The sequence below is a fragment of the Rhododendron vialii genome, chromosome 13a, assembly GCF_030253575.1.
Source record: "Rhododendron vialii isolate Sample 1 chromosome 13a, ASM3025357v1".
Classification (NCBI taxonomy): domain Eukaryota; kingdom Viridiplantae; phylum Streptophyta; class Magnoliopsida; order Ericales; family Ericaceae; genus Rhododendron; species Rhododendron vialii.
In genome coordinates, this window is record NC_080569.1 from 24,337,168 (window position 1) to 24,352,749 (window position 15,582).

The 15,582-nt window shown below is 36.0% G+C and overlaps 1 protein-coding gene across 2 annotated transcripts in view; it reads right to left on the reverse strand.

Annotated features, from left to right (window-relative positions):
* Window positions 1-13,359: 13,359 nt before the first annotated feature.
* LOC131313105 (receptor-like serine/threonine-protein kinase SD1-7) overlaps window positions 13,360-15,582 on the reverse strand; it is a 53,959-nt gene continuing 51,736 nt past the window's right edge. For both annotated transcript variants that reach the window (XM_058341224.1, XM_058341222.1), the window contains exons 4-7: window positions 14,977-15,187; window positions 14,069-14,306; window positions 13,826-13,976; window positions 13,360-13,739 (exon numbers count right to left, since the gene is read on the reverse strand). In XM_058341224.1, coding sequence (XP_058197207.1) covers window positions 13,431-13,739; window positions 13,826-13,976; window positions 14,069-14,306; window positions 14,977-15,187 — 909 coding nt within the window. In that variant the 3' untranslated portion in view covers window positions 13,360-13,430. The remainder of the gene's footprint in view (window positions 13,740-13,825; window positions 13,977-14,068; window positions 14,307-14,976; window positions 15,188-15,582) is intronic.

Sequence of the window (15,582 nt, forward strand, 5' to 3'; positions counted from 1 at the left end):
CTTATCATTCAGAGAGAGAGAGAGAGAGACAGAGCAGGCTTGGAGTTGGACAGGTCTAGCTAGGAGCAAACCATTAGAGTTGTGAATGAATGAAGTATGTACCAATTAATGAGCTAGAACCTAGGTAATTTGAAAACACACTGTGCTAATATAAAGATTATTCACAAGAAGAAAAATTACATTGGGTGTCGAATGAAAATCGGGACAAATTGCATATTTTTTGTCATAAATAATATAGGTGACGAAAAAAAATTTGTCGACTAAAGGTTGTCGAGGATTCCTACTTGATGACGAAATCTATTTTCCATCACCTATAGTGCCTTTTGGTGACAAAATATTTCGTCACCAAAAAGTGAATAATTGGTGACAAAAATTTTTTCCACGCTTATTGTGCTTTTTGATGATGAAATTTTTTGTCATTAATTATTCCTTTTGGCGATGAAAAAGTTCGTCACAGATGGGTCACATTGGTGACGAAAATTTTTATCACCAATATAAGAAAATCAGTGACGAAATTTTTCATTGCAAAAGACGTTTTCATATGGAAAAAAATTCTTCTTTCTTGCTCCTACTAGGTTTTGAACTCGAGTCCCTTGAGTTTTTCGCACTAGCTCCAACCAATTGCACCACACACTTTTTTCAATAAATATTTGAAATACCTAATCTATAACATATATGTTTAACATGAAAATATATTTCAAATGTAATTTTGAACCTTTAAACATTAAAATTATCAATTTTGATAAGCATGAAAGTTGTAGGCAATTGAGTTATTGTTCAAACCCAATTTGAATTATTTCAATCAAAGTTTTTAGTAAAGAGTTATGTCCGAAATACATTTAGTGACAAAGCTCAATTCATAAATTTCGTCACGAAAGGTACCCATTTGACAATGAAATATATTTTTCGTCACTGAAAACGTTAAAATGATGATGAAATTATTTTTCGTCACCAAAGTTAAGCATTTGGTGACGAAAAAAATATTTCGTTACTAAATTGGTCTCATTTGGCGACAAAATATATTTTTTGTCACCAAATAATTATCTTTGGCGACGAAAAATAATTTCGTCACCTTTTTAAGCTTTCAGCGACGAAAAATGTATTTCGTCGCCAAATGGGTACCTTTGGTGATGAAAATATATTTTTCGTCGCTAAACAGATATAATTGGTTACGAAATTATTTCGTCATGGAAGTTGTCAAAACAGTGACGAATTTATTTTTGGGGAATTTAAATAGCCATCCTTTTTACCCTACTTATTTAGGTGCTCATCCTAATGTGTTTAAATACTCATCTTTCCATCCTCAAATTCAATTAAATCCTAAACTACCCTTTCTTTCTCCTAATTTTTCAAATCTTTCTCTCTTTTTTTTTTTTTTTTATCTTTTCTAATTATCTCAATTTTCTCTCCTCTTTCAAACATTTCTCTCACCTGATCTTTTGAATTTTTTCTCTCTCATATTTTCATTCCCCTAAAATCTAAAAAGAAAACACGACTCTCAAAAAATGAATGTGTAAACCAGAAAATAAGGCAAAATATGGCAAAACCTGATCGAGGTAGATGAACAAAGCAAGATCAATTAAAAAACATGACAAAATCGGAAAACATGGCAAGTTTTGAGAAGTGTAGGTTTCGATCGAAGTAGATGAACAAAACTTGATCAAATAAAAAACACGAAAAAAATAGAAAACATGACAAGTTAGAAGGGTAGGTTTCAATCGAGGTAGATGAACAAAATATCATCAATTCACAAACATGACAAAAATCGAAAAATATAATACCTAAAACTGATTTTCTGGCAACGGAATCCGGTAACGACGACGATTAAAAGGAGGAAAGCGATGTGACTCAACCTTAGAACCTCGACTATTCATGACTGTTTTGATGTCGTCCACTCTCGTTTGCAAATATCAAATAAAATCATCATTAATTCACAAACATGACAAAAATCGAAAAACATAATATCTAAAACTGATATCTCGGTAACGGCTGCGGCGACAATTAAGAGGACGGAAGCGATAGTGACACAACTTTAGAACTTCGACCAGCTCCTCGACCATGCATGACTGTTTTGATGTCGTCCACTCTCATTTCTAAATACTGGTTCAAAACGGGAATTGCCACGTTGACCCCAAAGGAAACAACAATAGTGCCCACGCATGTCGACTCTGTTGGCCACGTCACCAACAGTTGCAGCATCCTTATTCGACGAAGCAGCCGCCACGGCCTTCCCTCGTTATTGCAAAATTTGCAGAAACCTCCATTGGCCTTTGGGTATGGATTTACCTGGACAGAGAGAGTAAAGAGAGTAGGATTTTGGGTGTGGATTTACTTGGACGGAGTAGTTTGTGTGAAGTTTAGCCTTTTTACTTTTCTCGAAAGATGAGAGGCACAAAGGGATGCGCAGAGAGAGAGAGGGGACGAAAAAAAGTGGAAACTAATCCCAAAAATTTGGGGCTAAGAAGTATCCTACTCTTATAATTAAGGATATGTAACATACAATATATAGATATTAACTAATAACCAAGGGCATAATAGGGCAACATGACAATTGAGGATGCGAACATAAGTATTCAAATTCATTAGGATGGACACCTAAATAAGTCTCCTAAATAGGATGCCTATCTAATTTCTTCTTTATTTTTCCATCCCCAAATATACTCATTTAGTGATGAAATTAAATTTCGTCGCCATTTTTCGTCACCAATTTTCATTTTTCTTGTAGTGATTTCAAGGGAGAGCAGGAGATAGATAAGCAACGGTTTCTCGCAATCTTTAAGTGAAAAGGCCAAGATGAGTATGGATTCAGAGCCTCATTTTGCTTTTTTAAAAGGTGACTTTTCTTTTTGTTCTTTCTTTGGAACAACCAAAAATTGTGCTAGTTAAACAGATTGTTTTTGAGCGGATCAAAAAAAAAAACAGATTGTTTTTGCCAAACTATTGTTGGCTATAGTATTGTGTCACGGGCACAACAATAGCACAAAAAATGCACGGGTAAGAAACGACATCAGTAAGTATAGTTAGACAAGTAGTACTGAAGAACAATTTATGTAAAAGTTTCTTTACAAGGTTTAGGGACAACAACCCCATCTACCTAGCATGAAGCAAGATATTGTTACTTCATTTGAAGCAAGAGGATATATACCATTTGACGAGGAATCTGTCTCCAAAGTAAATTTTACTATGTAAAACCCAAGTTGTTTAGGAGGTGGCAAGATTGCATTTTCACTATCTAACATTAACAAAACAGCTAACATGGTCGGTCTATCTTCAAAACGGTCTTGAACACACAAGAGGGCCATTTGGATACATCTTACCACTTCTGGTGTGGGAATCAGAACGGTCTTGTCCTGTTGAGAGCCGACCCTATGTTTTATCATGAACCCTTTCATTAGCCTAAGAAGAATTCATATGAATATAGACACGACCCATGTCCCATTGGAGAAAGAAGAATAACACTCACATGTCCCTAAAGGTTCAGGTCATGATTGGGATGGTAAAATTCTCTGTTCTTCTTGCCACTCATAATCTCCAAAACCAACACGCCGATGCCAAAAAACATTAGATTTCACAGAGAAGAGCCCATCCAGAGACATACAGCCACTACATACAACAAAATGAAATGGAAATGCATCAGATGAAATGAACTATTGATAAGAATAATGAAGGGGAGAGATGAACGGGATGTACTCACTAAGTTCCAAGAACCCTATTTGTATTTTCCTCAAACTAATCATCTCCAAACATTCTTGCCAACCTAAAGTCTGAAATTTTAGGATTCATATCGTTGTCCAGCAAATTGTTGCTAGCTTTTAGATCCTTACTAATTATTCTCAATCTTGAGTCCCGGTGTAGATAGAGAAGTCCTCAATTTCTTAGAATGAGTATTTGCTAGCAAAAACATTTTCCTAGCTTAAAATATTTGATTGCTAAAATAGAAAAATCATAGAATCCTACAATAAAAAAAAAGGTACAAATAGATGAGCAAAAAGATGATCAAAACCCTCCAAAGAGTGACTTTCAAATCAAAGTTCTTCACTCCAATATCCCAAAAACAATGTATACAGAAAGGAAAAAAAACTCCAAAAAGTGTTCAATATTTATCAACACAAAAAGTATAAAATGTTATATTACAGTATAAAAAATAAGAAATTTTTTGGTATTAAAATTAGTATTTTGTGTGCCATGCCTTTTTGTGCACGTGTCGTGCAAATGTTGTGCCTATGATGTGCCATGCCAGGCTAGGCCTAATTGTACCATGCCCGTGCCATGCCATCCCATGCGACATTTAAACGTGCTGTGCCGTGCCAGCCCGGCTCGTTTGACACCTCTACATCTAACAAACTATGAGAAAGGATTTCAAAATGGTTTAGGTGCTAATTGAAGATCTGTAACTCTAAATTAACTTCTTTTTGGCATGTACTCATATATCGACATCCATTCTTATCCATGAATTTGCGAGTGATGAGGCAAAATTAGGTGTCAACAGATAAAATTTTACGAACTTTTTTCAAGTACGTGGCAAAATTACAAAAAAACAAAATTGTATTTCTCTTTTTTCTGCAAGGGAATTTTTTTTTTTCTTACGTGGGGCTGTGGTTCCTTAATACCTCTGCCCTTGCCACCAGGTAAACATTTTTAGGTAATCAGGACCCAAAATTAATTACTCACCACTGTCCCCGGCGACATCAGTCCAATTGGCTGAAGGAGCTTGTACTAGCGAAGGTGGAGGAGGAGAGGCACCAAAGCTGGCATTGTAAAAAAGGTATGTCTCATACCTGGCATAACAGCAATGAAGCATTATATTCGCTCCTTGTTTTGCATTACTGCTGTACAGAAACACCGAGATAGAACTCCACAGGCATGCAATGCATTTAGAATCTAACATGTACGGCATGCATTGCGCTAGTCCGTACACTGATTTAAGGGATGTGTAATTGGCTTCTACTGTCGCAAATTTCCTTCGTGAATGATCACTTGATGCACGATTGGTGACATCGTTCATTACCTTTTTCATGTGTAGTTCATGTTTATGGTTAGTGAAGTTGTTTGCCAAAAGTTAGAACTAGATATCAAAATTAAGACCATATTTATGTATACTGCAAAGAGATACGCAAACTAAACTATATTACTCTGAATTTGAAAGAATAAAAGTGGTGGCAGATGCAGAAAATTGATAAAGAGGGAGTCAACTGTATAATTACTCTGAATTTGAAAGAATTGTGGTAAAAAAAAAAAAGAGGGTCAATTTTGATTTTGAAGAGACTGAAGTAAATTACCAATATTTTGAATGGGATAAGGAATTAAAACATTAAATTACATGATATACGAAATTGGAGTACAATATCTCTCAACCACACCCCGTCCTTTTATGATAGTTACACTCGACACAAATTAAAATTACTCCATACTAATACAAAATTAACGTTATGTTAAGTTATCCAGTGGCGTAGCCAGGATTTGGCTATGGGGTGGCACTTTTCGATAGTACTCAAAAACTAGCTCAACCACCTGAGTTATCAAAAAAACATTTTGATGGAAGTTCACTAATACTTTGCTGCATAATGTTTGTAAAAAAACAAAGGAAATGAAATCGTAAAATCAGACTTCGTCTTGAGTTTTATTTGTTGGTTACAAAGAATAAAGGTTTAGTTCAAATATCTTGTAGTCTTTAATGAAAGTCATTGAGAATTATTCATATGAACCGAACCGTTTATTTTTTCAATAGCAAATTTTTCATTATTTCTATTAAAAAAGCTAAGTTGTTCAAGTACCAATGAGTACCAAATACCAAATCGACCTCTAATATTGTAAAAACCTCTATTTTACCTCCGCCCCTTCTTTTCGTTAGTACTTTAAGGAGAGATTGTAAAAACTAAAATATTTAAGAAACTCTCCCACGCCAACTATATATATTAATTAATTTCCTAGAGACAATAATCATTTAATTGCCTTTTCCATAGCAAACCTAGCAAGATTGAAAAAAAGAGATGCAGAAACAACTTGAGGCATTTGTATTGGATCAAAAGATGTTTGATATTATGTTTTTTGTTCTTAATTTATTCTTTTCGTTTTAACTGCTTATTATGACAACACTCAAGTATGTTGATGCATATATATATGCTGAGCATTTTTTTTGCACATAACTTACTTACTTGAAAATTATTAATTGTCTGTTGGTTTGCTCACAAAATCACAGAAGATGTCTCCAAAGAAATGCGCTAGCTCAGACTAGTGAGTAAGTAACCTGGCCGGTAAAATACTATTTCTCTTTTAACATTGATACTTGTGCATATGTTTTCATTTGTATGTATATTTTATAATCAAATATTACATGATACTAATTGGGTCATATTCAAGCAGAAAGCGCCTGGAGGGGGTCATGTACACAATGAACAGGATTTGTTCAGTTCAATTTAAAGTGTTTGAAGGTAAAACTTGGTCAAATGTTGTTTTGTTACTCCTTCTGCATATTATTTGATATGACTTTCAAGTTAAACAAACGGTCAAAGCATCATAGAAATTCTACAGTTTTTGAGGAAGGAGTTCTTTATATTTTTTGGCCAAATAATTAGTGCAAGCTAGGGTATGGAAAGTCAACCTTAGTAACTTAAGATTCATATATGATCAGTACGTTGCTCCATTCGACCATGATACATCTTTTTCCTTAGGTATCGCATTGTGTGATATTTATCTATAAAATTTAATTTTGTTCTTGATCAGAACAAAATGATTTTTTTTAAATTCCCTAATTTATGGCCACTTCAAATCTATAAGGTCCTGTTTGATAAGAAAGAAAATTGTACTAGAAAGTAAATACATTTTTCCTCCATGTGCATAATTGAAATGAAAAGCTTTGCCAAAATCTTGCAATAAAATACTTATAGTTACTAACCTTACCCTTTACGGGTTATGATAGAAAAGTGGAGGTGACAACTTTCACAAGAAAATAAAGTTTTCTTATTTTTTTGCAATAAAGTGAAAGCTATATATGTAAGAAAATTTACTTTCTAAAACTTTGTACTATTTTCATGCCAATCAAACAACAAAAAATTGTCATGTTTTTTTCCAACTTTCTTGGATTTCTGTGTCTACATTCAGTGGCGGCTCCAGAAATTTAAAGTAGGGTGTTCAGGATTTACCTTAACTCTACTAGTTGATCTATTAACCAATGATACATGTAGAAATAGTGCGGTAAAAAAACATAACCTCCATTCTAAAAAAATTAACTACCAAGCAAAATAAGAACTTAAAAAGATATACTATTTTTTTAACAAATATTTTTTTTCAAAGTAGTTGTATTGCGTAGTAGACAGTGTTTCAAGAATAGAGGGGGTAAAATTTTACAATTGTTCAATATGAGTTTTCATATTTTGTGCCGACATTGAACCATTTTAATCTACTAAAATCCTTTTGTAAGAAATTATAGCGAGTATGTTGGGACTAACCTTCTCGAAATTGTTGTTCCTTATGATGACATGATGAAATTTTCTATTGCAGTCTTAAATTCGAAGAATATTATTCAAGTTAACAGGGTTTGCAATGTAGTTGAGTTTTTTTAAAGCTTTGTTGGTAATTCTATAAGCTAACTAGACAAAAATAAAAAATAATACTTGCACCTATAAATTCTTCATTTTCTCTTTCTTTTTTCAATGTTTTAATTATGATGAGGAGCTTTATTTGAGGTAATGTGTTAGGTGTTCAAATTATCTAGACTAATGAGCTATAATTGGGTTGTGATTGAGTGTTCAACTAGTTTTGGGTTGGGTGTTCAATTTTTTTGAGTTAGATGTTCAAGATTATTAGAATTGGGTGTTCAATGATATTTAAGTTGGGTGTTCAAAAAAAGTTAACACATAATTTTTGCATATATTCTAAGCAAAAAAAAATTGTTTGGGTGTTCAATTGACCATGCAATACCCTACATGGAGCCGCCTCTGTCTACATTGTTTTCTAGCTGTGGATGGCACGTTTTTTCTTTTAGTAGTAAATTAATTCAACATTTACTATTCCAAAGCATCATTAAAGTGCGTTCCAGTAACGTTCAGTGAACCTTCTCTCACACCCCCCCAATATCCGGACTCCCAAGGTCCATCCTTAGTGGAGAAGGTGGACTCATTTGAGTAGCTCAATAAGCACATTTCACGCCAGATCGTGGCCACTTTTGAATCATGGCACAATCTGACTGCGACTTTGCTAGCATTAATGACACATTGTCGACACAGAGTGGCGGAGACGTCACCACGGCATAGGAAAAGGCCGTAGGCAACGTCAGGGTTGCTTCTGCCAACGCTATAGTTGAAAAATCCTAAAGAGACGTTGGAGTTGGATGAGAGAATGGATAGGAGTGTGTTAAGGTTTTTTTTCTAGGTACTATTGGGGGCGTAAGGATAGACAGGCTCCCCAGACGCGTGCATCACGGTTGGGCAGTCTAGGTGTATAATAGGGTCAGCTTTGACCAATATATATATATATATTTGAATTGGATTAATAAAAGGTGCCAAAGCATGTTCGTTTGCCAAAGCTCTAATCCATCGTGTCTTCTCATCTGAAAAAAGAACAAATCTCCTGTTAGACAAAAATTTAATTCAGTTGCATAACACAATCTCACTTATATAAGTTTTAATTAAGTGGTTCAGGTCCATTCAAGACATAACACGTCTTTTAGTTACATTTTTTGTTTGCAAAAGAAAACCTTTTGATTACGAATTCAAAAATGAGTATTTATCCCAAAAGATCAAGTATGGGAAAAGAGTGTGTTTATTTTAGTAGCTGGGCCTAGATTGTTTATCTGGGTTGCCTACATACCCGTAATTTGGGATCAAGCCGAACGTAGTTCATGATAAAATTTTATTTTTAGTTAGCGAATCTTTGTGACTCATTTTGAATGTTTGGTAAACTTTAATGATTCATTACGACTTTCGGCATCACTATAAATGGAGCATATCCCAATTAATTTGGCACCTACTCCTTTACCAATCATATGCCAATCCTAAATCATTTTAACTTTGGAACTGTATTTATTGGAATGGGTTGCCTACATACTTGACTCGTCAAGTTCAACTTGAAATGTGAATAAGTTTGAATCAAAATCAAGTCGTCCGAAGTTTTTATTTATTTATATATGTTGCTCAGAATTCTAATGCGTAGATTCCCAAGCAACTGCATCTTTTCATCATGTCAATTTAAGTTAGCCTAGCCTCTTTAGTCAACTAGTCTGCCACGACATGGACCTTCTGGGCATTTGAATTGCTCAGGCTACGTTCCGGAAATCTTCTTAAAAAATAAGTACTTATTTTGCCACTTCTCATTAAAAATAAGAAGGGTCATTCCACAAAATTCAAATAAAAAGTTTCTTTCACATTTTCAAACTCAAAAATAATGCAAATGAAAAAAAAAAGTTCAATTTTTTTTGCACCGTATTAAAGATCTCAATGAGATCTATCAAACAAGATCCATAGTGGTAGGAAAATTATTTGCGTAAACACATAATTTTTGAGTTTGAAGTTGCCTTATACAAAAAATAAGACTGTTGCTATGATAATAGGTGCCGATGGAGGGAAATCGTACCGGCGGCCACGCCGGGCCGTATCCGGCCACTGGACGGCCGATCCGAGCCGTCCAAAAATTCTAAAAAAAAAAACGAGGGGGCTCACGCGGGAATCAACGGCATCCGAGGTGTGTAGGGTGCTTGATCCGAGCATCCCTTTTCCGTGTGTATATGATCAAGCACCCTATACGGAAAAGGGGTGCTCGGATCAAGCACCCTATACACCTTGGATGCCGTTGATTCTTGCGTCAGCCCCCTCGTTTTTTTTTTTCAGAATTTTTGGACTGCTCGGATTGGCCGTCCGGTGGCCGGAGACGGCCCGGCGCGGCTGCCGGTACGATTTCCCTCCCTTGCCAGTCGGTACCTATATAAATTCTTCCAAAATAAGTAGCAGCATTCTTATTTTCAGGAACAAGCCTTCTCATTACACAAAAAATAAGTTCTTATTTTGTTTCTGGAACGGGCTCTCAATCACAGCTTAAGCTTTCATGTTTTCTGCTCCAAAGTTAAAGTCACAGAAAAAGTTTCCAATTCTGAATGGGGAAAATGATTTCAATTTTGGAATTATAAAAGACATTTTTTTTAAGCCTTGTGCAAACAAAAGAACCAGATTTTTGCAGAGATGAATTTGAATGCTGTGGAGGCCCTCCAAAAACAATGTATACAGAAAGAAAAAAACTCCAAAAAGTGTAAAATATTTATCAACACAAAAAGTATAAAATGTTATATTATAGTATAAAATAAGAAATTAATATTTTTTGGTATTAAAATTAGTATTTGGTGTGCCATGCCTTTTTGTGCATGTGTCATGTTGTGTCGTGCACGTGTTGTGCCTGTTCCGTGCCATGCCAAGCCTACTTCCGTACCATGCCCGTCTAAAATCGTATCCGTGCCATGCCATCCCATGTGACATTTAAACGTGTCGTGCCATGCCAGCCCGACTCGTTTGACACCTCTGCATCTAACAAACTATGAGAAAGGATTTCAAAAAGGTTTAGGTGCTAACTGAAGATCGGTAGTCCTGTTTCTATTTAAATCATGCTTTGTTGGTATGGCAGGTCATAGAATCCTCTTTTCGACTGGACTTTATTTAGAGAAATGCTACACACACATACAATCTGTGCACAGATTGTGCACAGATTTTGTTGTGGGGCCCACTACGGGTCCCACACAAATCATCTGAGCCGTTCATTAAATGTAAAATATTTTTTCAAGGGTCCCCGTAAAAAATAATCTCAATCCGATACTTATAGATGCTCGATCCAATCGTATAACTTTTCATTATCCGAAAATCTGAATGAAAAGTTAGATGGTTGAATGAAGCACCTATAGGTATTGGATTGAGCTTATTTTTTACGGGGACCCTTGAAAAAATGTTTTACATTTAATGAACGGCTTGGATGATTTGTGTGGGACCCGTGGTGGGCCCCACAACGAAATCTGTGCACAATCTGTGCACAAAAATCTGTACCGGTAGCAGGACTTTATTTAATCCAACATCCAAGAATGGGCCCTCATCAGCCCTTTATTTCGATTGCTCAGTGGTCCTGTTTCCATTGTTCCAGTGGCAACGCAATGCAGAAACCCATTAACGGTCATGTTCATTCAATTATTTGGGGGGCCAGTACATAAAGGGCTCAATTGGATACGGAATTAGATTTGGAGGTATTATATAAAAAGGGAGGATTGGATAGTAGGGATATTATGTAAGAAGGGTGGGCCTACATTGATGTGCAGGGAAATTAAATAATACTTGATTTGAATGAGTGATAAAATTGGGGATAATGTTGTTTTGTAATTGAAATGAAAGAGAGAGGAGGTATTAGGAGAGGGGATTCCACAATGCCGGCTCAAACCCTAGCCATATGTAAGCCCCTCTCAGGGGGTATTAGGGGGGATTATGGAGGAGGGGGTATTATAAAATCTCCTAATTTTTGTCTTCTCAAACCACGCCATAAAACCGGCCCCACGGATTAGAAGGGGGATTGGACAATACCCCTTCATAGTGTGGCATTCAAACGAGCCCAAAAGACTTTATTCCAACTGTAGGCAATGGGATAGGTCCTTCAAAAATTATTCGAGATGAGCGTAAAATAACCCTAACATCCTAAATTACCAAAAAAGAAAAGGAAATTGTGGGGTTTGGTTGAGTGGTCCAGCAAGAAGTAATCTATCAATGTAATATGGAAGAGTACCATTGGTATAACCAAAATTTTGAAGCCCCGTTACAAAAGTGTTTGACACTCTTACCCCTGCAAAAACATAACTACCAGAGAAAAGTAAGGTTAGAAAACTAATGGACATTTACTCAACCCACGCCACCCACGTTCACTGCCCGTTCTTTCTTCCTCCTGCAACTATACCATTTTCCCCCTTTCACACTTCTGGCACACCATGAATATAGACACCACGAATCTATTCTGCTCAACCGCCACCTAGGCCTGTTAATAGACCAGATTCGATACGAAAAATCCGATCCGATAATCTAAATATAAATCAGATTCGGATCGGATTAAATCCGTTATCGATCCGATCCGATCTGAACTTTTTTTTAAATTTTTTTTTAATTTTTTTAAAAAAACTGTAAATTTTTTATTTTGAAAAAAAAATGTTTAAGAAGTTGTATTTTTTTAAAAAATAATAATAATAAAAATTTTAAATTATTTTTTGGAAAATATTTTTGTTTTTTTTGCTAAAATTTTTGAAGTTAAAAAGTTTTCAAATCGAATTCGGATTTTCGGATCGGATCCGGATTTTTCAGATTCAGATCTGGATTACCACTATCGGATTCGAGTCTTATCGGATTCGGATCGGATTTTAGTTTTATCGGATTCGGATTTCTTGAATCCGGATCGGATCCGGTCCATTGATAGGCCTACCGCCACCCATGTTCACATCTCGCCCGGTCGTTTTTCACTTTCCTTTGCATCACTTGTCACTTTCACAAAGTCAAGCGCACATGTTTGTAGTACCATTCATTTTCCACCCTTGATTGTACCAAGTCACTCTCATTCCATGCCAAACCAGTCACACTTGATTTTCCACCCTCGATTGCATGTACCAGTAACTCTCATTCCAAGTTGGCTTCCAATTTATTGTAAATACGATCGAGTCAAGTGGGATTGCTGACATTGTCACTTAAAATAAATACGAGCAATTTAGTGAATGGGTATTACTATATACCACCATTATATTGTACTGATGATAAGAACAAAATTTTGGTTGTGAATAGTTATAAGTCACGTCCACATCTTTTTTGTACATAGAAGCCTTGCATTCTGCAGTTAACACAATGCAGCTGGGATTTGAATGTGGACTTGACGCCTAAAAATAATTACTAGTACTAATATACTGGTTCTTCCATCTCAAAATGAAAATCTAATTCGCCCAATTGAAGTTGAAAAGATTCAATAAATTGATTCTTTTAAAATTATATAAAAAGAACTCGTTAATATCTAGTATATTGCAAAAAAATATTTTTTGATCTAAAATGCATTTTTTAAGTTTACAAACCGAACAATCTTTTTGGAACGGAATGAGTATTCGTACAAAAAAATATACGTCTTTTAAAAATAATTAAACATATAAAATATCCTCAAAAACCTTGGGTGAGAGGCTGGCCAACTCGTTGAAATCCACAACCCCTACGCCTAATTCTTGCCATATATCATTCAATACTTCCTATGCGGTTTGAATACGTTATGGATACACGATTTGCTACCACCCAATTAAAACCTTGGGTAGGAGGACAACTGTTGTATCGAAAACATAATGAAGCTAATAACAAATTTGGGAGGGAGTTTCGTAGAGAAAAAGTAGAACTACTGAAAAACAATTTATGAAGAAGTTTCTTTACAAGGTTTTAGGAAAACAATCCCATCTATCTACCATGAACTGCTGACATTGTCACTTCATTTGAAGCGAGAGGATATATACCAGTTGACGAAGAATCCGTCTCTGGAGTAAACCTTTCTGTGTAAAACCCAGGTTGTTTAGGAGGTGGAAGGATTGCATTTTCACTATCTAACATTAACAAAACAACTGACATGGTCGGTCTATCTTCAGGACGGTCTTGCACACACAAGAGGGCCATTTGGATACATCTTAACACTTCTGGAGTGGGAATCGGACCCTCCATCATAGCATCTGCTAGATTCAAGGGTTTTCCTTCGTTCCATAGTTTCCATGCCTAAAGCAAATAACAATTCATGGAATTATTCTCAAACATAATAAAAATGTTTTTTTTTTCATTGGAGAAAGAAGAATAGCACTCACATGTCCCAAAAGGTTGTGGTCATGATCAGGATGGTAAAATCCTCTGTTCTTCTTGCCGCTCACGATCTCCAAAACCAAAACACCGAAGCTAAAGACATCAGATTTCACGGAGAAGAGCCCATCTATTGCATACTCCGGAGACATATAGCCACTACATACAACACATTGAAATGGAAATGCATAAGATGAAAATGAACTATCGATAAGAATAATGAAGGGGAGAGATGAACAGGATGTACTCACTAAGTTCCAAGAACCCTATTTGTATTTTCTTCAGACTGATCATCTCCAAACATTCTTGCCAACCCGAAGTCTGAAATTTTAGGATTCATGTCTTTGTCCAGCAAAATGTTGCTAGCTTTCAGATCCCTATGAATTATTCTTAATCTTGAGTCCCGGTGAAGATAGAGAAGTCCTCGAGCAATCCCCACTATTATGTCAAAGCGCTTTTGCCAATCTAGCGATGTACCTCTTGTTTGATCTGAGATAGTTTATAGTAAGTTACGAACTTCACCATATATCCAGCTAGAGGTGTCAAACGGGCTAGTTCAGTTCCAACCGTGCTTCATGTCGTGCCGGTCCGTTTACTTTATAAGGTCGTGCAATACTGGCCCATTTATTTTATCGTGTTGCGCCGTGCCGTGTCATTTGTAATCGTGTCGTGCCATGCCAGGCAAATCTCCAACCGAGTTTCGTCAGAAAGAAAAAAAATTCAGAAAAGTGTAAAATATTTATCAACACAGAAAGTGTCGTATCGTGTCGTGCCATGCCCATATCGGCAAATCTCCAACCGAGTTTCGTCAGAAAGAAAAAAAAAATCAGAAAAGTGTAAAATATTTATCAACACAGAAAGTGTAAAATGTTATGTTCCAGTATAAAATAAGAAATTAATATTTTTTTTGGTATTAAAATTAGTATTTGGTGTGTCGTGTTCATGCATGTTGTGCATGTCTAGAACCATGCCGTGCCTATCTAGAACCGTGTCATGCCGTGTCAGGCCCACTTCCGTGTCGTGCCGTGCCAGGCCCACTTCGTCTAAAACCGTGTCCGTGCTGCGCCACATTTAAAAGTTGTGTCCATGCCAGACCTGTTTGACACCTCTATATCCAGTAAACTATGAGAAAAGATTTCAAAAAGGTTTAGGTGCTAACTGAAGATGTGTAACTCTAAACTTATTTTTGGCATGTACTCATATATCAACATCCGTTCTTCTCCATGAATGCAACATCCCAACAGCCTGACCAGATTCCGATGTTGCAGCTTTGAAATGAAGATGACCTCATTCTTGAACTCTTTGAGGCCTTGCCCAGAAGTCTTGGCAAGTCTCTTAACTGCCACTTCTTGTCCTGTTGAGAGCTGACCCTATGTTTTGTCATGAGCCCTTTCATTAGCCAGAGAAGAATTCATACGAATATAGACACGATCCAACCCGGATAGGCAAATGCAACCCTTTTTTAAAAGTTAGGAAACAGACACGCTGGGGACATGTATATAATAAACCCATAGAGAAAACAAAAAGAGTGTATACGTACAAATAATAAACATCACACTCGCTCAATAAATGTTCAAAATCTGTGAATGCGTAAAAAATTTGACCCTGTCCGAACTTAATAAGAGCATTTTGATGTCTAATGTCCTTATTGTGTTTCTAGTTTGTCTGACAAGAGAAATCATATACAAATCAGATAAGAGTGTGTGGGGCCGGGTAGACGTTGCCATACTTATTAGCTAAACTGAGTGACAATGAGCATTCCCTT